At 43.4% G+C, this 25,165-nt stretch overlaps 1 protein-coding gene across 2 annotated transcripts; it reads right to left on the reverse strand.

The window, feature by feature from the left end:
- Positions 1–314: 314 nt before the first annotated feature.
- On the reverse strand, positions 315–24,074 carry dicer1 (dicer 1, ribonuclease type III). Of its 2 annotated transcripts, XM_008400121.3 has the most exons (30): positions 23,913–24,074; positions 22,114–22,169; positions 21,027–21,110; positions 20,741–20,936; positions 19,768–19,930; positions 19,538–19,668; positions 18,412–18,546; positions 18,174–18,334; positions 17,863–18,031; positions 16,686–17,158; positions 16,197–16,329; positions 15,007–15,249; positions 14,784–14,938; positions 14,568–14,700; positions 14,413–14,488; positions 13,710–13,849; positions 13,450–13,629; positions 13,152–13,365; positions 12,579–12,732; positions 12,317–12,499; positions 11,415–11,520; positions 11,168–11,343; positions 10,040–10,679; positions 9,807–9,959; positions 8,948–9,568; positions 7,637–7,892; positions 6,738–7,006; positions 4,920–5,082; positions 4,764–4,839; positions 315–3,601 (listed from the first exon to the last, which is right to left on the reverse strand). In XM_008400121.3, exons 4-30 carry the CDS (start codon positions 20,852–20,854, stop codon positions 3,436–3,438), a joined length of 5,583 nt encoding a protein of 1,860 aa, XP_008398343.2. In that variant the 5' UTR covers positions 20,855–20,936; positions 21,027–21,110; positions 22,114–22,169; positions 23,913–24,074; the 3' UTR covers positions 315–3,435. The 2 variants fall into 2 exon arrangements, with proteins under 2 accessions (XP_008398343.2, XP_008398344.2); XM_008400122.2 differs by lacking the exons at positions 22,114–22,169; positions 23,913–24,074 and adding an exon at positions 21,274–21,364.
- Between the last annotated feature and the right edge of the window lie 1,091 nt (positions 24,075–25,165).

Here is a 25,165-nt window from a genome sequence, read left to right on the forward strand (position 1 = left end):
CCTGCAGTCGGTCGGCCGGTCGGTCTGTGACCACATCAGGACGATTTAAAACACCAGATTAACGACGCACAAGAACACGTGGGAAGTGACTGAGTTCAGAGCATGAACCTGCTGCTGGGGCCGCTCCGCGTTCGGTCCCCGGGGCCCGATAAACGTGCTGTGAAGCCCCGGCCTGCTGCTCGCTCCGAGCCAATAAACCTGGTGCTGCTGACGAGCCTCAGAGCCGAGCGAGGAGGTGGCGGGCGGGCGGGCAGGCGGCCGCCTGAGGGGAAACAGGCCTCCAGTAGAGACGAATCAATTCAGAGAGACCGAGCCGATGATCAGAACTTTATTGGAGATATACAGAGCTACACAAACAAACATCCAAAGAAAACAACATGGTACAGGTCTCTGTGATCCATAAGGTGCAGACTGTACACCACTGCAGCTCGCCGTTACATTAACGTTCCTGACGGTCCCCCGGATCAGCCCCCAACACGGCGCAAACACCCAGCTCTGCTGGAGCCGACCTCAGACCAGCCTCTGCGATCAGAACCGTCAATAAAACCCAAAACCAAAACTCTGGACCTGAAGCGGATCCGCTCAGCTGCACATCGCAGCCCACTACTGCCCTCTGCTGGAGCTCAGTCACTCAGCTTCTCCATCACTCCTGTAAACACTGAAGCATTCAGAGGAAATGGAGCTTCATGGGCACTTTTCTCCAGAACATCAGAACCGAAACGACAAAAACAACAATCTGAGTTTGAGCTTCGTTTACATAAAAACATCTTTTAATTTGTCAAACTAAAACCAGCACTGAAAAACACAATTTTACCAAGTATTTTAGATTTACATTCTAGCACAAATCTTAATACACTTGAAATAAGACAAAACAAATACAAGTAACCATTCAGCAAAATAAAGGAACTTGTTTGGAGTCAGTAATTCCTTAATTCTGAAAAATATAAAATAAAATAAAAGTACTTGTTCCACTAGCAGATTGTTATTTATACAAAATTTTTTTTTTCCACATTACAAGTGAAATTATCTGCCAATTGAACTAGTATTTTTTCAACAACATTAAGAAATTAACTTAAAACAAGCTCCTATGTCTTGGTGAAAAGTTATTTAAAAGTTAGTTGTCTTATTTCGAGGGAACTAAGATATTATCACTAGAAACTAAATCAAAATTACGTGGTTAGATTTTGCATTTCAGCAGAGTAATGAGAGTTTAACTCAGTGACTGAGGTCCAGGAAAGCAGACCAGCGTTCTGAAAAACATTCAGGTCCTGCTGGAGCTGAAACACCAACAACCACCATCAGATCAGGAAGAAACTGGAGTTAACAGAGGCACCTAACCGCCCAGACAGATGGCAACTTAAAAAATAAACTCAGAAACAAACCAGCAGGACCAAAACCGGATCAATAATTCACAGGAAAACAAATGAGGAAGAATCAGCCTTCATGAAATCCAATGGAAAAAGTTCAGGTCATTTAAAGCAAAACTGACAACTGCAGATTCTCACAAACATCAATCACAGAAGTTTGAAGAGTCAAAGAGGAATGCGATTCTGACTCTCAGTCAAACTTCATCGATTTGTGTTAGAAAAAAAACCTAACAGTTGAAAGTTTCCTCTCATACAAAACTGAGCAACTTTATTAACTAGGATCTAACAGGAAGGCATGAGCTGGGTGGAGACCTGATCCAAACAGAACCGGGTTCTGACATGAGCTCTCAGCAGTTTTCTGTGGTTGGACTGATGGGAAGCAGAGGATCAGCTTGTTCCAGTGCAGCGACCTGCAGGAACGTTCTGCTCAACACCGGCGTTCCCCTCTTCTCCTTCGCCTGCTCCCTTCCACTCTGACATGAGGTAAAATATGGCGCCAAGTGCAATGCTCTTTGTGCTACATGTTTAAGAAAAAGGAAACGACGAGAGCCAGGAGGAGGAGGAAGAGGAGGATGCAGAGTCCGACCGAGACATTTCACTCTCTACAGTCTGAGTTCGCCGCGGAGCCGAGAGGCGACCGCAGGCTGCACTCCGTCGGACCGGGCCGAGCCGACGAGCAGGCAGAAACGCGACAGGTCCGATGCTGGAGCTGCAGAGACAGAGCGAGGTTACCGCGGCGACACATGAGCGGCTTGAAAACCGAGCGGCTCAACACACTGAAACGGACAAATCCGTCCAGATTTCTAACCGCCTGTCGCCGGATCCAGAGAAGTTTTCTCCATCACTTCAACTTTTCAAAACTGGAACTATACTGGGAAAATATCTGCTTTTAAATATACAGAACGTGGAAACTTTAACGCCGATTTCCAGCTGCTGATCATTTCCAACTGTGCAGCCCTACCCTTCAGTGTGTTGAATGCTGGTACACTGTACAGTCCATAAACGTGTCCAGCTGAAACGTCGATGAGTGGAGGATTCCCGCTGGAAGGCACTGAGGAACACGGCTGCAGCGGGCGTCGCCGTCACGGAGCTGAGGTAGAAACCACACGGACCCCAGAGTGCAGCCTGATGACCCCCGACCCCTCCGCAGCAACACTGATGATGCGTCTGCATGGAGCCAAACACTAACAGCTAACGTGGCCCCGCCCCCTCTTCTAACGAGCAAAAGGAGGCGGGGCTTCATGGCGACAGATCAACAAAAGGTCAAATAAGGAGGTATTGTAGTTACAGTGCAAAAAAGATGAGAAGTTCAAGCTTAATACAAAAACATAGCACCAAACAAACAGAAAGGAGACGAGAGATGCATGCAGTTAACTGAGGTATTCACGTAAAAAACAACAAAAAAAACAAACAGGGCTTATCGACCACATTTAGCAGGAAGCAACATTAATCAGAGGGAATAAAATCCGAAGCTCCTCAGGAATCATTCGGCCTCAGAGCGTCGTCACATGTTGGTTCAGCTTTGGTAGATCCGTTGCCAAGACGACCGCGCGTTTCCACAAAAGCCACAGCAACATGGGACCAACTACAGTAACTGGGAATGTTGGGATTCCTATTTCAGCATATGAGGGCCGGCCTCAGCGTCCGAGGCCGCATCATCATCATCATGGAGTTCTTGTTTGCAGATATATTGTCTTGCTTTGCTACGAAGGGGATTTTGGTGTCAGAGTGACAGATTGTTCAGAAAACTGGTGGAATAAGTGCAAACTGAGGAGGCGGAGAGCCGCGTTTTCGCTCCAACCGAGCTTCGTCCGTTCCGGGGTCGAAGCGTGAGGCTCGTCTCACGGACACAGCAGCACACCTGACCTCTTCGGCCGGGACGATAAAGCACTCGTGATCACACGAAGCACAAAGAAAGATTGTGTCTGCGCAAACAAACAAATGGAAAAAAAAGAGGAAAAAAGAAAAACAAAGGGGATTTGAGCTCAGCGTGCTCTGCTGTGGCGTCTCCACGGGAACGCCGCGCTGTTCTCTCCGCTAGGTGCTAATGCTGCGAGCTGCTGGCAGCTCAGTTGGTTTGGACCTGAGGTTGATTGGCTTTGAGGCTGCGCAGAGCTCGGCGGGCTGCCGCCGACTTGGCGATCCGGTAGCTGCGGCCGACTCCTTTGAACTTCCCCTTCCCGACAACTTCCACCGTCACACGCACCTTCCCGTCGTAGGTACGCTCCGCTGGGCTGCGAACGGGAACAGAACGAATCCACACTCAGGTTAACAAAGACTTACATTAACAACATCTATTTTTAACACACATTTGATATTTGCATTATTAAAACCATGACTCAAATATAATTTGAGATGTTAAATCTATTTCACTTTATGCAGTTTAAAAAGATGTTTCAGTATTGGGAGAAGTAAATGGTGGAAGTAAGGGGGCGTGGCCCAAATGTAGAAAGTTAAAAGTACCAACAAGTCAATAAAATAAAACTAGGAACCAAAATAGCTAGATTTTTTTTGTTTGGCGTTTTGGAAAAAAGGAATGCTATACCTTAAATCCAAAATCCATTTGACATTAAAAGAAAGGCATCTAGGTGCACAGTGGTGCAGTTGGTAGAGCTGTTGCCTTGCAGCAAGAAGGTTCTGGGTTCGATTCCCAGCCCTTCTGCATGGAGTTTGCATGTTCTCCCTGTGCAATGCGTGGGTTTTCTCCGGGTACTCCGGTTTCCTCCCACAGTCCAAAAACATGACTGTCAGGTTAATTGGCCTCTCCAAATTGTCCCTAGGTGTGAGTGTGTCTCTGTGTTGCCCTGCGACAGACTGGCGACCTGTCCAGGGTGACCCCGCCTCTCGCCCAGAACGTTAGCTGGAGATGGGCACCAGCAACCCTCCCAACCCCATTGAAGGACAAGGGTGTAAAGAAAATGGATGGATGGAAAGGCATCTAGTTTACAAATTTAGTGTTCAATTGTAATTTGTTTAATATGGATCAGTTTGTTTCAAAATGCAAAATTTAGTCAAAATTAATAAATTCAACAAAGCCGGTGTTTCAAACTCCCCAGACAGACAACATTGTACTTATTATGAAAGCTTGGTTATAAAAATGCTTTGAGTTCTACTGAACATTTCCCATTGCAAGAAAATAAATTTTGGAAATAATTTTACTCCAAATACAAATAAAAAAAAATCTCCATATGGATCAACCATCAGTTCTGGACAGGACACATTGGTGTCTGTCTTGGATTGCCGTTAGGGGCCACACAGAATCAGTCCAAGGGCCACTAATGGCCTCGAGTCCGAACTGTAAACATCCCTGTACTAAAATCAGTTCATGAATATACCACATAAATCTGCTGCTCCCATAAATCTGACACAAGATCCCAGATGTTGGGCTTTTCTCACCTAAACTTGGCAGTTTCTGGTTCCATCTCCAGGAGTTCCCGGACTGGAGAGCGAGGAACGTTGGCGGAGAATTTCTCTGGAGGAGAAAATTTTACAGTGATGAGGAACGCGGACAGAAATGAGCAGACGTATCAAAGACGAAGTCGGCAGACTCACCGATGAGAGGCCTCATCATTGGATAGTAGACCTGCCACACCGTCTCCAGGGACATCCTGCTGTCCATGTAGATGGCTCCAGCCAGGGACTCAAAGATGTCCCCCATGGCCTTGGGCACCTCGATGTCCTCCTCCTTCTCCTCGTCTTCTTCAGAACGTCGCAGCTGCAGGGAAACAAGCAGCTGTTTAGCCCACAAAACCAGAAAAAACAGCAACTACAGACATTATACATTTGGGAGGCATAATTGGTACCAATAATGCCTCTAATCAACAAGCCTGTAATGTGATAACAGTGAAATATATAATGTAATCAAGTCAGGCTTTAAAACATAAAAATTACTAAATCTGCATTTTACAATGGTAAAATTATTACATAATGCGACAGAAAGTTGCAAAATTAAAGGGTTTTGTTACATTTTCTATCAATTATTACATAATGTGGTTTTAATGATGTTTGATTACCATATTTTCCGCACTATAAGGCGCACCTAAAACCTTCAATTTCCTCAAAAGCCGACAGTGCGCCTTATAATCCAATTTTGAGCCACAACAGGTCCAACAACTACGGTAAGCAGCCGCCGACTTCATTTTCCCCGGTAGATGAAGTGCGCTGTGCATGCTGGGATAGTTGTCAACGCTGGTTTGTTAATAAAGTTTGATAATACATTTAAAGGGGGGGAGGGGCGGGGAAGAGAGACAGAGACTGTGGCAGCAGCGTGTCGGTTACCCAGAAAGCAGTTGGGCACAATATTGCAACACCGTGAGTGAAACAACAACTGGGGCAGACTACTATATAAAGTACTCGGGGATCATTTCTTTACAATGTGGATGTGTAATAATAGAGTACGGATCAAATTGGCAACCCAAACTGTTGTGTCTATTCTATGTACCTTATATATGAAAAAAAGTTTTAAAATAGGCCATTCATTTAAGGTGCGACTTATAGTGCGGAAAATACGGTACATTTTGACACCCATTGTGCCGTCATTGATGTAACTCAGAAAAACAGCTGGCCAAAATTATGAGATTATACATTACTAAAATATATAAACTACATAGAATATGTTTAATATGAGCAGAAGATGTGGGTTTAAACTCACTCTGGAAAATTAAACGATAAAGTTCATATATTTTGTGCACATGTACTGAGGAGGTCTGTGTTTGCTACAGGCAGTTTTTAAAACTGAAGAGTCTAAAAATAACTAAATCAAAATGAACTTCTCAACGTTTAAACAATTCAAACGTTGTCAAAACCCCCAAATATGAAGGAAGGATAATGTAGCTCAGTGGATTTACAATCCAGGCTCGAATGCCAGCAGAGAATATTTTGATTCCAGAGTTAAAATTGGACTAAGGCAGTTCATGCTATGATTTTAAATGAGCATCAAATTTATGCCAAAACTTCATCAGCACCCAAACATAAATTATAAAAAGACTAGTGTAAGTTAGCAGCTTATGTTTTAATAGGTATGATAAATAAATTTCAAATTAATGCAGAAACAAACTGAAAATGTCCCTCAACTTTGTGATTTAAGCTTCAAGCCACTCAGAATCTTTAAAACAGAGTCAAACATCATAAAGCATAGAGTTTCTACTTTTTTTTTTTTCCCCCCAGTCTTGTATGTTTGTGTTGTTCCTGAGGCAGAAACTCCTTCCCAGGAACAACCGGAGCAGATCTGGTGCCAAGTTACTCATTTCCAGGCAAATTAAATCCAAATGCCGGCTTGTTGTCGGTCCTGAACCCTCTGGACCACAAAGCGGGTTCCTGTATCAGGTTTCTGGCTGCAGGCCTCCGCTGTTCTCAGTAAAGCGGACTCACCTCGGAGTCCATGCCCTGCATCTCGTCCTTCTCAAGCTGGAACTGCACGAAGTCGTCGATGACGTGGAACAGCTCCGGAGAGATGGCCTTGAAGAACTTGTGGTAGTCGTATTTGACGGCGAGCGAGGCGAAGATGGTGTTGTTGACGAGCGCCGAGCGCAGGTCCGTCAGCACGCCGGGCGAGTGCTGCCGAGGGTCTTCGTAAAGGTGCTTCGTTATGAGGTAGTCTAGGATCGCGTCGCCGAGAAACTCCAGCCGCTGGTAGCAATCTGAGGTCACAGACAAGAGGAGCTGGATTAGGGCTGGGTGAGATGGATTAGAAATAATCATACCAGATCTGATTTCTAATTTTAATAGATTTCTTGCCCACTTTTTTTTCTAAAAACAAAATTACAAGAAATATTTACAAAAAGTGGCAGTTATTTAAGAGAAAAAAAAAAAAAAAAGTTTCAGAAATTAACATTTTAAAATTTACAAACAAGTTATTTTAATGAGAAAATAAAATAGCTTAGTTATCAGGATTTGATGTGACCAGCTCAGTTCATGTGGTTGTTTGAAATTAAAACTATTGTGCAAACAAACTACTGCTAGTCCTGCTACTGATGACAATCTTTTTTTATTTTTATGTTTTGTGTTGGAGCTCTAATAATATTTCTACTTTATTCCGGCAATGTTATGACTTCTTATAATTCGAAAACATAACCCTGATACTCCATCATAGAGTTGACCTACAGAAGCTCTAAAACATGCTTGTCAAACAAGATGGCCGCCCTGCGTGCGCTGATGACTCTCTAAACTATGGAAACCCACGGAGTGGATTGATGAAAAAAAAAAATAAAAAAATAAATGATTTATTGCCCAGCTGGAGTCAAAGCGTCACCCAGTGCTCCCAGTCTGACCTGTGATGGTGTTGTAATGGTAGGAGGCGTGGGTGAAGGCCTGCAGCAGGTAAGCCTTGTTCTGAAACGTGTAGTTGATTTTCCTCTCAAAGTTCTCGAAGCCCGAGATGAGGTGCTGCAGCGTGCGCTCTGCGTCAGGATGGTCCAGCATGCAGCGGGGCGGGATCTTCAGCCAGCCGTACATCAGCTCCACGGCCGGAGTCAGAACCGCCGGAACCACCAGCACCGTGTGAGACCCCCGCTGCACCGGCAGCACCTGCACACAACAGGAGACAGAGAAACATCTGGCATCAAGTTTTAAATAAGCAAGGGATGCAAAACTGAATGCATGCTGGGAAATGTAGTGTAGCACATGACTACGGTTGGATTAGAAAGTTTTGCCCTCCTTCCACACTGGTCTGGTTTATTCAGGGGTCCAAACTTCTTGTCACATGAGCCAATATCGCCATGTGACCACCTGTGAGTCAAACTGACTTGCAGGTGAAAAAATATTTAGGGGAAAACAAAAAAAAAAAAAAAAAAGAAAATACTCACTTTTCTTACATACTCAATAATAAACCAAGTTGCAATACTTGAATTAGAGCAAAATAGTTGATTCTTTTGTTGGAAAGAGATCAGTAAATAATTTTAGATAAAAACGATTGGAGGGTTTCAAGGTTTGCTTCATTAAAACATAGAGGGTCCCCTTTGCAGACTAAAACAAGGACATTTTCTGAAAGAACCACACAGAGCAGTAATTAAGAGAACAAAAATATATATTTTTCATCCAAGATATAAAAAAAAAGCCCAACCTGGTTTAAATTCTGTACAAAAAAATAAAAAAACTCCTATTAAGAACTTTTGTATTGATGTCAAGTAAAACTTTCCACATGTGGATGTTAGAAGTACCAAACAAACTATCAATTCAGGCAGTAAAGGTTTATTTTCTTAAAGGAATGTAATCGTTTATTTGCACATTTTAATGCATGTTTAATATTGTATAAAAAGGTCAAGTGGCTCAATGATAAATGTGCACTTTTTTATCTGATCAGAATAATCAATTTATCCAATAATCTTTAGTCGCACTTTGTGCTGTAGCCAACATTTTCTCTTGCAAGATTTTAATTTGCTTCTAATATTTTTGCCCTGATTAATAAATATACTCCATCTGTATCACACACCATCACTGCAAAAGTCACACTTTGAACACCCCTGATTTAGTCTGTTTTACTCCAGAGTAACAGACTAATCCAGCGTTTCTATATTTTCCTCCACTGACCACAGACCCAGAGACTCCTCATGTCCAGCCCAGTTGGAGATTCCCCGTCTCACCTTGAGGCCCAGCGAGCAGAGGAACATCTGGGCGGCCCGCTCTCCACAGCTGGTCAGGTAGCAGCCCAGCAGCGCCTCCACACAGTCGGCGATGCTCTTGTCGGCGATGCACTGCTCCGTGTGCAGGTCGTAGGAGATGGACTGCTTCCCGAGTTCGGTGCCGCAGTTCTCCTCCGACGGGTTCCAGAATCCCACCACGAAGTCGTCCTCCTCGCCCGCCTTGCTGGGGTCCAGGTAGCACATGGCGTCCCACGAGCTGTAGTCGAACTCCTCGGCCGCCGAGCCGCAGTGCGCCTGCTCAGAGTGCTGGGCGGGCTTCTTGGGGGCCTTCCAGTCGTAGGAGGAGTCCACGGAGGGGGAGGAGCCTGGGGCCGGGCTGAGCGGTGGCCCGAAGCCGCTGATGGAGATCTTCTTCCCGAACGCGCCGGACCCCAGCAGCATGTTGTCGATGAAACGGATGTGCTCCTTGTAGTATTCCAGGTCGTCCTCCATGTTGACATCATCCTTCGGTTCGTCCTTCAGCATCAGCTCATCTTCGTCCACGTCTTCACCCTCGTCGTCCCGGTCCTCGTCGTCGAAGTCGTTCCCAGATCGCCCGTTGGACACCAGCTCCTCTCTCGCCTGGATGAAGCACAGGAAGCGTCAACCAAAAGGTCAACAAGTGGTTATTTCACTCATCACATGGGAAAAATGTCTTGTTTTTAAAATAAATAAAAAAAGTCTATATCTTGCTGAAAAGTTACTTCTAAGTCCATTTTGTCTAATATCAGGTGTACCAACATATGTGCACAAGAAACTAGACCAAAAATTCTTGGTGAGATTTTGGGTTTTTGCATAGCAGCAGGAATTTGGCTCGAACCTCCTCCGAGTCCACTCTGTCCGAGCTGCTCTTGTCCTGGTTCACCACGTATCCGGGCGGCAACCAGTTGACAGGAGGGTCAAAGATGGACACCACCATCCGGCTGGGAAGCCCCTTCTTCTTCCCCAGACGGTACAGGTTACAGTTGCTCACCTGTGGGACACAAAGACCGTGAAGAACTGCTCTGGTTCCTGGAATCCAACACAGCAGCAGCCGACCTCAGCGCGTCTCACCTTCTTGCTGCGCATGTAGCTGAGCCTCCCTTCGTGTGCGTCGGGGTAGGTGCAGAACAGGTAGGTGGTGATGGCGTGCTTCAGGAAGGAGTCGCCAAGCATCTCAAGCCGCTCCAGGTTGAAGCCGTCACTGGCGTTGGACAGAGTCAAGGCCTGCAGGATGAGGCCGGGGTTGGGGCCCAGGTTCCTGGGCGAGTCCACGGCCCGGGGCCCGGCGGTGAGGTCAGGGGAAGGTGCTGTACGAGTGCAGTCTGAGGTAGCTTCATTACTGTGGGGTGAGGTCCTCCTGGAGGTACATTCATGGCTGGGCTGAGGAGAACTGGAGCCGAGGGGCGTCTGCGCAGGAACTGAGGTAGCGTCGTGTTTCCATTCAGAGCTGCCGCCGCAGCCTTGGCAACTGTCATGTTGGTGAAGGTGCTCGTCTCTGTGGCCGTCGTCCGTCACGGTAGTGCCGTTAGTTAGGTTCCCCGCGCAGGGCCCCTCTGCAGGGCCCGGGAGGGGCCCCTGGTGACTGCTGGGAAGTGCTAAGAAGGTAAGATTTTGGTGCTTACAACCTGCTTCTTCGCTGCAGGATTCAGGACAGGGGCTGAACGTCTTAATGTCGATGGATCTCTTCCAGCCAAAGTCCAGGTTTGGATACCTGCAGACGGAGAAACCCGGCATTACAGAGATCAGCTGCTAGCTTACAGGATCACAGCAGGTTCAACAAATTACATCAGAAACTTCTTTTAGTTCAGTAAATCAATTCAGAAAGTGAAAAACAGTTTGGTGGATGATAAATTGCCCAATATTGCCGTTTTAAATCCATTTTCAAGCAATATAATGAAAGTTTGCCCCTTCAAAGACCAATAAAGCAATAAACAATGAAATAATCTTGTAAAGAACTCTTAACACTGAAACTGGAAGACATTTAAACAAAACACAACCCTGATCTATAATGATGCTGTTGATCAGGGAGGAAAATGTTATTTTTTCCTTTTAGTATTTATAAAGAATGAACACCAGGTGGCGCCAGTTTCCTTCTCACAGCTACAGAAAAATCTCCGATATCTGCTTCAGAGAACAAAATCTCAAGGTTTTCCTCTCAAACCCAAGTGAGGTTCTGTAGAGACGGGTCTGCCGGGTCACCTGAAGTCGGGGGGGAGGGTCTGCACCCCGACTCCAGCTTCGGTGGCAGTCTGGGCTCGCAGCTCCTCGGCCGTCAGCAGGCAGTGGAGGCGGTACAGGATGCTGGGCAGACACACGGCTTTCCTCCACAGGGAGGCGGGAATGGGATGGATGGCACACAGCTCCGGAACCAGAATCTGACACCAGAACAGTAATGAATCAGGGGAAACAGCTGTCAACACACAAACGAACACCCTGCAGATTCTACCTGTTTGTTCTGCAGGCTCTCCCACTTGGCCTTCCTCTTCTCGGCGCTGCTCAGAGGCAAAGCCTTCCCCTTCTGGTTCAGGTGTCGGGGTGTCAACAGGTTGAGTCTGAGGACAGCAGAGATCCGGTCAACTGGAGCCGAGCAGAGACCCGGCTGAAGAGTTTCTACTTTCAAATAGTATTTTGATAAAATGGATGAAATCAATATATCCCGATAGTTGCAACCTCTCAGCAGGAAGATTGCTACAAGTTGTTAAGCATAAAGCAGGGTTAGGTTATAAGTACAGATGCCGATTAAAATTACAGATCGAGTAACTAGTTATGCAGCCCCCGTGCACTTAAAGCACTTTGAATTACCTTGTTGTTGAAAATGTGCTATATAAATAAAATTACCTTACCCAACAATTAACCGACAAGCAGCCGTTTTATTGAAAATCTGTTATCTATTGTATTAAGAGGGTTGATCAGCTTTCCATAGCGTAAATGGCTAAACCTTTCATAAAATACCGAATTTAAAATAATTTTGTGTCAGCTTTATAAAATGCCAACACATAAAACATAGATGCATTTATAAAATCTAACAAAACAGGAACCTCTCAAGTTTGAGTAGAAAACTAAAAGCTGAAAAGAATAAATTCCCCAGCAACACAGAGGGATGTTCATACAGATATATCATGTTATACCATTTCTGTTGAAGGAATATCAAAGCTCCACTGGTGGAAAGAAGGAATCAGTTATTGAAAGAAAACCATAGGCGACTGTAAAAATGTGAAAGAAGGCACTCTGATCACACACCACTCCCACTGTTAACACTGATGGTGGCATCAGTATTAGTTTACGCGTCAGAAATGGAAACGTTAAAGATCAGAACGTAAACGATGTGAACATGAAGGAGAGCTTCACCTGGACGAGGTGTGGTCGACGTCCAGCAGCGGCTGGTTCAGGTTGGACAAGTCCAGGTTGTATTTCGTTTTGTAATACTCGGCGAAGGTCTCGTACTCCGGCGATGGGAACTTGCTGAGTGGCGTCAGGTCGGTGTAGACGTCAGCGACGTAGAAACGATGCGGCTGGTCGAAGTTACGATACCTGAGGAGGAAACGATGGACAGGTGTTAAGCGTCTCACGCCGGCTCGGTGTGAAACGTTCGGAGCAAAGCTTGGCGTACCTTGGAATGATCACAGCATCCTGGTAGTCCTCCAGCTTGAAGATGAAGGGGTTCTGCTTGGTGTACTTAGTGGTAGGAATGCCTGTTCGGGCCTCAGACTTCTCAATGTCCTCCATGAACATAAAGTCCATGTCCAGAGTGTCGGAGTCTCCAACTGGAGACAGAGATGGGATGAGGTCAGGCGATACGGCTTAAAAGGAAAATCTCACATCTCTTCAAATCAGATATGATGTCAGATTTTTTTCTAGTTTTCTTTTCTAAAAAAGATAATACAAATGACAAAATATTCTGAAAATCAACATTTCTGCAGTTTTCAAACTCAAATTCAAGACTTAAGATAATTTTAACACCAACAGAATTTAAAATGTTTGCACTCACCGATGTTAGACACAAAAAAGCTAGCTAGCAAGCTAGCATCTCAACAGTCACTGAATGTAATGAATGATATCTGAGTGCGACCCAAATGTCTCTCGGAAAAACTATTCAAAACTTGGATTTAAAATCAATTTATCGCCACAGGATACAGACAAGAGTGTGACCGCTGAGGAAGAGGAGGAGCGAAGGAGCACTCACCAACATTCAGAGGTAGAACGCAATAAGCCGAGTCAGCCAGCGTGGGTTTGAACTCCAGTGCAGGTTTCTCCAGGCGGAGGATGTGGGAGAAGATGTACTGATGCATGCGGGTGATGAGGTCCAGCTGGGCTGAGCTGAGCGTGAAGCCAGACTTCTGCAGCTCGATGGAGATGGTCACCTCGCCCGAGCGGGTGTACACCGGGAAATGAGGGATCTGCAAAAACCATGGACACACAACCCATCAGAATCCCAGAGGGAGGAGAGAACATTTCCAGGATCGGTGCAGGCGGAGACGTACTCGAGGTATGGGTTTGGCAGTCAGGATACCGAAGCACCGAGTCGTGTCCTCGGGGGGGTACAGCTTTCTCCTGCGGAAGTTCAACTCATCGGGGAGCGGCGTGGTGAGGACCATCCCAATCACATACAGGAAGTAGGTCTGCTCCGGCAGGGCGTAGCTGTCCTGCAGACACTCTGGTATCTGTAGAGGAGCAAGGAGCGTCACAGTTTATAATCCAGATCCGATTCATGACGAACCCGACGGAAAGCAGTGGAACGTACGGCTTTAGGGTAGCACTGCCTTCTCTTGGTGGAGCCGGGTCGACCCGGGACGTTGGTCTCCTCCTCATCATGAAGGTCCAGCTCCTCCTCGTACTTCACCGTCTCCTTCCCAACAGGCATCAGGTGGTCGTCCAGCTCACCTGCGATGCAGTACAGAACAGGATGAACCGATTGATCCAAACCCACCTTCATGACTACGCATGCATCCAAATCAATGGTATATTTGATCAAATCGATTAATGACATCCGCCTCGATCTTTTAGGCACTTTGTGTTGTAGTTTGGCCACCATTGATAAACAAATTTGATTTTGAGTTATTGTGCTTCGTGGAGCAAAGCTAACATTCCTTAAATGGCAACAACAGACGGTACTTATGGATGAACATTTCTCTGTTCTCGTTTCACATATTTTACTCGTTTCATTTTATTTTTCTATTCTGCAACATAAGAGGTTCTTGTTTTGTTATATTTTATAAAAAATTTTAATGTGAGAAAACCACAATTTTCTGTTTATTCAGTCAGTATTTAAAACAGAAGATGTTAATTTTCAGCTGTTAATGTCAAAATGATGCAATTTTATTCAGTTTAATCCCATTTGTTACTTTAAAGATAGTTGACCCTCTTGATCCAAGAGAAAATTCATTGTTAGTTGATCAATAATATAAATCATTTTAGATTAACTCATTAATCCATAATTTGTTTACCTATTTTATGGAGTTTTTCACAGCAGAGCAGAGCAACAGCTTTCTCAGCCAGCCGGGCGCAGTTCATGACGGGACCCTGAACACACACGGACATCAGTATGACTGAAAGGTGGAGCTGCGGTTCAGCAGAGGAACCTGCGGGAAAGCAGCTGCACCTTGACGGGGACTCTCAGAGGAGAGTTTATGGGCAAGAAGAGGGTGGACTGGAAGCGTCCATCGCCCGTCTCCATGGTTTTACATTTGGGAGCGAGGTGTGTGAACGGGTCGCTGGGCAGCCGAGCGCAATACCTGAGAACCAGAAACAAAGAAACCGCTTTAGCACGAATTCTTTGTTCAGAGCTGAGGTAACCATGGAGACCAGAGGGGAGGACCTGTTGATGTGTCCAATGGCCGTGTTGATAGTGACCCGTGGGCCTCCATCTTCAGACCGCAGGACGTATGGAGGGAGGAGGTTATCGTCGTCCAGACTCTGCTCTGCCTCAAACTCTCCTGCCTCCACAGACTTTGAGCATTTATTCCTCAGGATCTGCTCAGAGGAAAGTCACAACACAGTCAAGTTTCCTCCTCTTCGTTTTAAAATTAGATGTAAACTACCTTCTCAATGGCCTTGTAAGTGGTCAGATCCTCCTCAAAGCTCTTGGTCCTCTCAGAGTCGGCCAGCATGATGTAGTTGGAGACGGGGGCCCGGGCTCGGCCCTTGGACTGGACGTAGGACCTGTACTCTGTAGGCAGGTCGAAGCGGACCACAAGGTTGCACTTTGGAATATCCACACCTTCCTCTACGATGCTGGTGGCGATCAGCAGGTTGGTTTCGTGAGCTCTGAACTTTCTGAGAACCTGCAAGGAGAAGATGGTGGATGGGAGATGGATTCAGTTCTGATTGTTTCCCCAACAATTCAACCATCCTGCAAAATCTCCAACTGTGGTTTTCTCTGGTGTTAGACAGTGAAATATAAACGTTTGATGTACGATTTAAACAATTTAACAAGAGTAATTTGTCCAACGTTTGGTGACAGTGAACAGAAAGCACAGCAGCAGAGTATCTGCGCATGACGAGCGTCTGAGACGACGACACCCAGTGACTGATGCTTCAACGGAAAAGACAAAACCACAAAGTTTCTCATCTGTTCAATATTTGATGAAATACTGAAAGATTTTTTAAAAAGTTGGGTCTTTGTGCAGCAAGCTGCATCAGTTTTTCTTTTAATCACTTCTAATTGTGCAGAGAATGTAAACTTCTAAATTAATTGCAGCATCAAAGTCATATATAATATATACATCTCAAAGTTAATAGAAATGTTCCAGTATAAATCCCTGTCATTTAAAAAAAACAAAACAAAAAAATATTCTCTCATATTTGACATCAATAATATAGTGAGTAGCCACACTGTTTTATTCATAAATCACTTAACGGTAGATTTAGTGTCATTCAGTCACCAAATAATTTAGGACGGTTTTTCTTTATTTTACTTTAAAAATCAACCATGTCTACGTAGTTGGGGCAAGAACCTCCAGTGAATAAAAGTTGTCTATACAACAGTAAACTGTCAACATCTACATAAATAATACATTTTCACCTCATTTTTTATTATTTAAAAACATTTTCCTCCAACACTCTGGTTGCAGTCTGCAGCTGTCCTGCATGTGTGGGGTTGGTCTACCTGAACAGTGCAGCTTCACTCAACTTTCTAAATATCCAACCAAACATTGTTGGTTAAAAGTTAATTTCCACCTGCTGCTCTGCTGCTTTCAGAGTAGAACAAAGCACCAACACGTTGGTTTACCTCCTCCTGCTTCCTGAACTCCACCTCCATCTGCTTGTTCCTCGGCTGGTTCTTCCCGATGCTGTGGCCGGTGATGAAGTTGCTGCTGATGTAAGCCAGCTCCGGGTCCTGCTTCCCTGCCTCTTTGATTAGCCTACAGACAGAGTTAAATGTTGGTCCTCAACCAGTTTCACAGCAAAAGAAAAATGTCAATTTATCTTTATTATTCTGAAAATTAATCCATTAAAAAAAAGGGAATATTCTCCAGATTTTTCATTTACCATTTTAGCCTTTTTAAAAACAATATTAGAAATACAAATATACAAACAAACAATTTGATTGCTCATTTAAATAAGAAAATAAAATTTAATCACAATTATTCATTTCAGTCGTAGTGAGAGCTGTTCAGCTGATCAAATAAACCCACAGAGCCTCATTTAGTAGATGAAAAAGCAAATGAAGAGCCATTGATGAAGACTACCACAAGATTAAAAGTCTGGGTCATCGTACCGGTTCAGAACCACCGCTGTGTAGCGCCGCTCCACGAAGATGATCCCACACAGGATGTTGGTGAACGGGGAGGGAAAGTTGGCCTCTGGCCTCTCTTTGGCCTCCACCTCCTCGTCCTCGTCTTCATCCTCCGAGTCGCTCCACGACACGTAATTGTCCTGGTTGCGGTTGTTGTACCACTCCACACTCTCAAACTGCTGCCGCTCCAGCGGTTTGTACTCGTGCAGGATCTCAAGCAAGCGCAGCACCTTCGGCGTGACGAACTTGAGGTCCAGGGAGGCGGGGGAGAAGTGCTCCTCACACAGAGCGTGCACCTTCCGCAGGATGGTGTCGGTGAAGAGCAGGAACTTCCTGTTGAGCTCCTCCTGTTCGTGTTTGATGTACTTCTGCAGCTCTCGCACCATGATACCTGCAGCCTTGTCTGCACACCAAGGACCCAGAACCAGCAGCACGGCCCGGCAGTCACTCAGGATCTGCGGAGAAATGGTCAGTTTATACAAAAGGAACCAGAAAGAACAAAAGAAGCAGTGCTGCAATAAACAATTTTAATAATCGATTATTCTGGCAATTAATTGATAAATCGGGGAAAAAAAAATTTGTACATTTTGCACATTTATTTAACTACTTAAATTTATATCATATTAGAGATGCAAAAAACTAATTTAAATATGATAATGTACATTGTATTGCCTAAATGCAATAACAGTGTTCTTTTAGTGTAGGCATGATCACTTATAGCAAGGAATACATCTGCAGCAAAAAAAATATGTGAGAAGCTCAGATTGTTCTGTTTGCACTTAGCATCAATACAGTTTAGGGTTGATCTGATTATTATATTAATAATTGGATAGCAACGCGAGCTTAATAGGATATATTTTTGTTTGTAGACCAGGTGAAGCCAGAGGAGAAGTTCTGCACAGAAAACATTTACAAAGGTTTTCCATCTTAAATGCATAATTGTTTTTGTACAGTTTTGTCATAATTACTGCTCTGAATATGATCTTCCACAATTTGACTTTTTGATTCTCTACACGCCAGTTAACGATTAATAGACAATTATTAAATTAGTTGAATTATTTCAATAATTAATCCGATCAAAAACTATAAAAAGCTGTTCATTTCTCGTTTCTTTCTGAGCCAAAACTAGGATCAGAAACATCTATGGTCCGACTCAGACCTGTTTGGAGATGAATGTGGGATCTCTGTCCTCTCTGGAAAACGGGACGTTGCAGTCGTTGAGGAAGAGGAGAGCTTCATCCAGCTCCGCCTGCAAACGGGATGAAAGGCCACTCCTGTCCACGTAGGGACCGCAGTCCAGCACCACTTCCCTCGGCTGAGACGTGTACCTGAAACATGCAGCGAATGTTAGGCTTTTAAAGATTTGGCTGTGATTTCTGATTGAGCCTGAAGCGTTCAGTAAAACTAAACCTCAGTTCTGATGAGGCCCAATCCCACTCAGCAAAACTGTTCAATGACTGCAATTCCCACCTGTCGAGGACCACCAGGTCAGTCGCCGTTTCAGCGTTGCTTTTCAGGATTCTCTCTAGATTCTGGATCTTCTGCTCCAGTTCGGATGGGTCACACTTCCCATTGAGGATGGAAGCAGTGAGGCCCAGTATTCGTGGTCCACTAGTGCATTCCTCAAACAGCTGCACACACAGAGAGAGCAACCATGTTGGCACAGATTTCCTGCGTGTTCGGCTAAACTTACTGGGAGGAGCCTCGCCTTCATGATGTCACAGTACGGATGCTCCGTGATCGCCAGGTGACAATCATCAAACACCACCAGGTTGATTTTAGACAGAGGTAAGATCCGACTCTTCAGAACATGAAGGAAGATGTGGCACGTCATCACCAGCACCTGAGGAAGGAGAAAACTGATCAGAGGACAGAATCTGAGCCGCAAGAACGGAAACAGCTTTCCAACTCAGGCAGGAAAGGAATAATTGTAACACAGCTACAGCTGGGAGATAAATTGTTTTTATCAATTAATCAAATTCTTAGTTTTTGAAGATTTAACTTTTGGAAAATCTGGAGTTTTTCCTCCATAGTTCAGAGTGATGTCAGCACATCCAGAGCCGCCATTTTGTTTGGCAAATGTGTTTTACAGCTTCTGTTTATTTGGACTTTGAATTCTGGTCGACTCTATGACGGACTGTTGGAGTTACGCTATGATTTTTTTATTTTTAATTACGGAATAAAGTTAAAATAATACAAGAATGAAGCTGGAATATTATACGAATAAAGTTATTTTATGAGAACTTGAACACAAAAAAAAAAATTAGAAGGGTAGTGTTGAGCATCTTGTGAAGTTAGACTTTGGTATAAATTTTAAATAAAATTTTATACAAATACTTTATCGGCATCACATTATCAAAAGCAGGACTTTGAAAAAAAATAAATAAAAATGTAAACAACCGAGTCCATTTAAAAAAAAAAAAAAACCACATGAACTCAGGTGCTCACATCAGATCCTGATCATTTTTTTTGAAGCTTTTTTCTAATTAACTCAACTTTGCATTTGATTTAAAGATGTTTTTTCTGGTAAAACTTCATATTTATTCAGCTAATTTTATGAATATTACAAAAATTCTCAGAGGTCCCAATACTCCATTCTAAAACTCACAGAAGAGATGACTGAAATAAAAAACACTTTTTAAAATCATTTTAATTTCTTTTTTTAGAAAAGAGAGCATAAAAATTTTCAATTAAAATTGGAAATCAGATCTGGTCTGAAAATATCAGATTTTATTTTAAATCGTATCACTCAGCCCTAAATATGTCTGTTGATTTTTTTACAACAGCCCACTGTGAAAACATCTTGGAGTTGCTTTTCAGTAAAAGATGAGCACCTGATTTGTGGAAATCTCCTGCCTCCATCTCTGATCCGACCAAGCTGACGCCTCCTTCCAGTCCGAGTATTCCCCCACCTGGAGGTCCGAGTGAGTTCTGACTGCAGCCGCTTGCTGAATTACAGACGATACTATAAAAAAATAAAATAAAAAAATAAAAACATTCGCCGTTAACCAACCAAACAGATTTTAACCTTAAAATGAGTGAACCAGGTGTTTTCTCGGTTTACCTGAATTCACCAGGAAAACTGTCCTTTTGGCATTTTCCTGGTAGCTCCCTCGGATTTGGTGGGAGAGCTCTTTAGTTAGGAGTACTGCAATAAAGGTCTTCCCTGAGTCCGTGTTCAAGCAGACGATAGTGTTGCGTTCAAGAGCTGCTTCGAGAAGTTCAACCTACAGACAACAATCCAATCGGGTACAAAGGTCATGAATGCTGAACATTAAGCACTTTTTATGCATTTTCAAGGTAGGTTTTTAAACTTTTTCATCACTACACTTTGGAGATAACAAAAAAGACAGTTTCAATTCACTTATTACCGTTAATTTCTCGTGACAGTACTGAGATTCTAAAGCATGTTTTGAAATGCTACACACACACTCCACACACCTGACTGATCAGAGAACAAAACACTAATTCAACAAAAAAAAAATCCTCAAATTTCAATAATGTTGTTTAACATATAAAATGTAGGAAATGTTTAGTAAAACAGCAAGTCATTGAGTCATTAGAAATAATTAAACAATCCAAACAAATTGTGTCAAGGTAAATTACTCTCCTGCTCAAATTAAACGCTTAAATACGACAAAGAAAAATATTCTTGCTTAGTTTTCTGGTTTTTAACAAATAGAAATAATTTTGGTAATTCCAACCAACCTAAAACAAGAAAGGTTTGGTCTGATTCAAGTTCAGACATTGAGATAAAAACGTATCCATGCATCTTTATTAGGTGTAAGAAAATATCTGCTTTCTACTATAAATAACATTTTCCAAATTTAGGCTTTTGATCAAATGTTAGATTGCACTTCAATACAAAACTGAGCAAGTTGAATTCAAAGCACTTTTAAGGACCTTAAACACAAATCAAGGACCTTGAAAACACCTGAATGAATGATATTCAAGTGTTTTCAAGGATTTAAGGCGCCTAAACGAAGCCTGGAGTTTAACTGCATTACAGGAAAGTCAGGAGGGAGCAGAGGGCTTGCCTGATATTTCCTGGGCGTGTAGATGTCGTCATGGATGGCCTCCTGCTGCCACGGCAGACCAAAGAAGGGCCCCATGGGTGAAGTAGCAGGGGTGACGAGCTGCAGGCCTGCCATGCTTCACTGAGCTGAGGTGAAGGGGCTGCGCTCCTCCAGACGTCCACTTATCTCATTTCATCTTCCCCTCGACTGAAGATCACTAACAGGAGAGAGGAGACCACTGATAAAAACCTGAGGAAAGTCTTATTCTGGCTTAATCCAGACCAGATTAAACATGAAAGATACTCACAGGTAACAGCTGAGTTTATTGACGAGCAGAGAACAGCTAATCTGGGCTTCATGGTAACATTTCTGTTCAACTCCTGATTCTCTCCTTCATTTAGGTGGAAACAGACATAACAGAAACACAGTGCAGCGTTATCCTCATATATTCCACACACTCGCTGGGATACACACACCAGCCACACTCAGCCTGGAGGAAACATTTAGCTCTTAACTAAAGTGATAAGACTGCATGTCCACAGATTAAAACTTACAGTCTTGGATGTTTTAGAACAACGGGGCCCACTGCCCTGCATGTTTTAGGTGTTTCCCTGCTGCTGCACACCTGGGTTAAATGAACAGGTGATTAACCGGCTTCTGCTGCAGTTGCAAGAATGCAAAGGAGGTGATGCAATAATTTGAATCAGCTGTGCTGGAGTACAGACTCATCAAAAACATGCAGGACCGCAGTCTCTGAGGACCACTATTTAAGAAGATATAAGATTATATATATATATATATAAGATATTCATAATATTTTCTGCAGTCTTATGAGTGATCATAAATTACTTATATTAATAGCAGAAACAGCGTCATGCTGGTTTTACATTGACCGTTCACTTCTTTTTTAATATGGCACAGTTATCCGACTAATGTTTAAAAACTATTCAAGCAAGAAAGTGGCAGAAATGAAAAAATATATAAACATGCAGCAAAGATGCTCAGAGCATAAGCTGAACCCAAGAATAAGCTGAGAATATGGGACGTAAGCGCTGCCACAACACCGCCAGTAACATTTGTAAAGATTCCTATACAAGTTGAGTTCAATCAGATTTAAAAACAGTTCAAAATGGTAAAACATAAAAGATCAAATATAGGGCTAGGGTTATTATTAATTAATAAGTCAATGACAGTGAAGGATTCAGGTTCAAGTAATAATGAGTGTTGCGTTCAACCAGGTTCTCCTCAACTGTGGTGCGTTTACTGATCAGAGAAAAAAATTTGACTTTTACATTTTTAGATCAGGCGGTCACTGCTGAAGCAGGTTAAGCAGAAAAATCGCCTGATTTCTAACACAACACTGTTTTAATGCATTTCTAAACAGAACGACTCACCTGTCAGAACGGGTCATAAGGCAGCAGGCAGACTGAGTCCTGCAGCTCTGCACTAACTGCAAACAAAAAGAGGAGCAAAAGGTGAGAAGCACAACATTTCAGGTTATTTCTATAATGAAGACACTAAAGGACCAGATAAAGTTGACTCCATCACTAGCCTAAAAACTCTTTGTCATTTTGTTTCAGTATGAAGAAGGTAAGAGCACAGCTGCGTTGGATCGACCTGCTCTCAGGGGTCCTGGCAGCTCGGTCAGAACCAGACTATTTCTGTCCTGTCAGTTAATTATTTACAGGCTGCTTTTTATGTAATGATGAGGATCAGCAGCCAGATTTAATCAGTATTGAACTTCTTATACAGTGATAATGTTGTGTTAGTCAAATCGCTGCCCAGTGATCCTAAAGATCTTCACAGTCCTGATGTGTGGAAACTCTATTCTGACTCGGCTTGGTTTATTTCTGTATTTTCTTTGACTTTTTTTCCAAGTTGAACTAACGACCCATGCATCCCTGACTGCAGAAACAAAAGTTCCACAATTAATAAGATTGAAAATCTCAGAAAATTCAGAGCAGACCAGAAATCAGAAGACCTGAGTGGTCTGGAAGGTTACTGCTGAGACATCAAATATTCTTCAAGCGATAGGAGAACGTCTTTGTAATGGTCTTTATGTGACTCTGGAGGTTCATCTCTAAATCCATCTATACAACCAGATTTCAGGCCTTCTCTGTAGTGTTTAGCTGTAGTGACTGAAGCTGCCAGATGACTAGATCGTTCCACTTTGGGTCCAAAGATAATAACTTCAGTTTTGCTTCAGTCCCGCTGGAAAGCGTTACAGCACATTGATTTGTTCTAAGCATCTGTTCAGTCTCCTAATGACATAGTAATGTAGAGCTGTGGATCACCTGCGTAGTTATGGAAACCAGATGTCCCGGCAAGGATAAGTGGGAATAGACAATAGATAAGCCAAAATTGGACTGTGTATGGTACATCCTGCCTAGAAGGACATATCCTGTGACCCAAAAGGAGGAGCTGGAGAGAGTTGCTTAGATAACTTTACTGGACAAATCTGTGAAATGGACACCCGTATGAGAGGATACACTGACAACGTGTTGGTTCATTTAGATCTCAAGAAACTGGGTCAATATGGAGAAAAAGTGCAGAACATTTCTGATCTATACGATGCACCTATAATTATTATTATTGATCACTAACATATGAATGGAACTTGAGTTTCAGTTCCTATTCACCTGGTTTAAGTTATGTGTTTACCTTCTGACGTCACCTGTCAGTGATGTTCAGGCAGAAATAAACAGATTTATATCTGTAGGTGAAAGCAGACAGAGCTCAGACTGGCCCGGGATCAGAACCAGGGGGTTCCGCCGAACCTAAAATAACCCTAAGAGCCCCCAGCCGGTCTGGGACTCAAACCAGGAGTCCCTCGATAAACCGGGAACAGAACCAGGAATCGAACTGGGACCTGCGATAATAGCTTTTAGCCAAAACTGAACCAGAACCCCCTCAGCCGAACCTGGTCAAGAATGTTAGCAATGCTAGCAGGTCAAACATGTTTTTAAACCCGTCTGGTTCTGACTCGGTTCGTATTGGTGTTTTTTTCCCGACTAGACGTGTCTGTGTGACTGGACCAGAAGCAGGGCCTGAGTCCCGCAGCGTGGGGACGGCCCCGCACCGCCACGCTCCTCCATCATCATCATCATCCTCATGTCAGTGGGCTAACAGCTAGCAGGGCCGCTATGTAGCGCAGAATATTCCAGAAACACCGAACAGATACGCAGAAACTCACCCGTGGAGTTAAATCCTTCTGATTGTCCCAAATAAAAACATCTGAACTGGCTCCGTGGAAATCCTCGCTGCCATCCAGGCTCGGTGTCCCGGTTTGTGGCTAGTTGTCCACGGGGGACCACTTCCTTTACCTGGGCCTCTGCTACGCTAAATTATTTACGCTATCTGCGCAGCCGCAGTTGTTCAACCCGAACACTAACCTACGTAAGTGGACCAGAATAGGTTTCCTGCGTACGGAGCTCACCCGCCTCAGACGGAAACTGCACATTCCAGAGGTGTAGAGAGATTATTTAGGGCCGTGGGAGGCCTTTAAAATACTGAAAATATCTCGGAAAATAACAACGAAGGTTCTTAAAACAACAATGATAATAAATAACAGAGATAAAACGAGAGTGACACAATTTAATTTTTTGCTCCTTTAAAAGTAAAGTGTTTTGAAAAGTTGTTTTTTTTGCATTGTACAAACTGTGCTAATTATGTGTGTAAGAACTTTAAAAAAGGACCATAATCACAAAATAAAATAAGTGGTTTAAATAAAAGTGTCAATAATATTACTATTGCTGTCAAGATGAGCAAATATACACAATTTAAACTATTGTATTTAATATCAATTAATATTTGTATAAGTAAATAAACTACAGAGGTACCATCCATCCATTGAGTATACCCACTTTATCTTGCAAGATTGCCAGGGGCATTGTGCAAGTGCAGGTTACACCTTGGACAGGTCACCATTCCATTGCAGAGCAACACAGACGCACACAGAGACACACAATCATATTATAAGCACAGTTCAGAGAGACCAGTGAACCTAACAGTCATCTTGTTGAACTGTGGGACTAAGCTGGTGTACCTGAGACAAATGGAAAGACCTGGTGTACCTGAGACAAATAGAAAGACCGAAGGCTGTGATTTGATGTCAGGGCCCTTTACAGCTCCTCCAAGGTGAACGCTATAGATCTAAATTAAAAACCATAACATTCTAATTAAGATGAGAAGATACATTGTAGTTTAATTTGACAAATTCCATTAAAATTGACTCCTCTGTTGAACAGTTGTTAGCACTGTTCAGTACACAGGAAGTTGTTTTGTGCGATCCTCAGTATATATATATATAAATTTTATTTTTATTTTATTTTTTTACATAGCTTAAGGAATTTCTCATATCGGACAGACAATACCCACTATAGGGGATTATCCCGGTGTCTCTGGTGTTGCTGTTTTCTTTGTTTTCCATCATATCACTACTTCAAA

This window comes from Poecilia reticulata, chromosome 22 (genome assembly GCF_904066995.2).
Source record: "Poecilia reticulata chromosome 22, P_reticulata-male-v2, whole genome shotgun sequence".
In the NCBI taxonomy this organism is placed as follows: Eukaryota; Metazoa; Chordata; class Actinopteri; order Cyprinodontiformes; family Poeciliidae; genus Poecilia; species Poecilia reticulata.

Bases quoted from the DNA above. Each gene is read 5' to 3' on its own strand.
- dicer1 (XM_008400121.3), bottom strand. From the start codon at position 20,854: ATGGCAGGCCTGCAGCTCGTCACCCCTGCTACTTCACCCATGGGGCCC. The intron at 16,330-16,685 runs GTACGATGACCC...CTCTGTCTGTAG, and splicing joins ACAGCGGTGGTTCTGAACCG to GCTAATCAAAGAGGCAGGGA. The intron at 11,344-11,414 runs GTAGAATCTGCA...TTCTGGTGTCAG, and splicing joins AGAGCCTGCAGAACAAACAG to ATTCTGGTTCCGGAGCTGTG.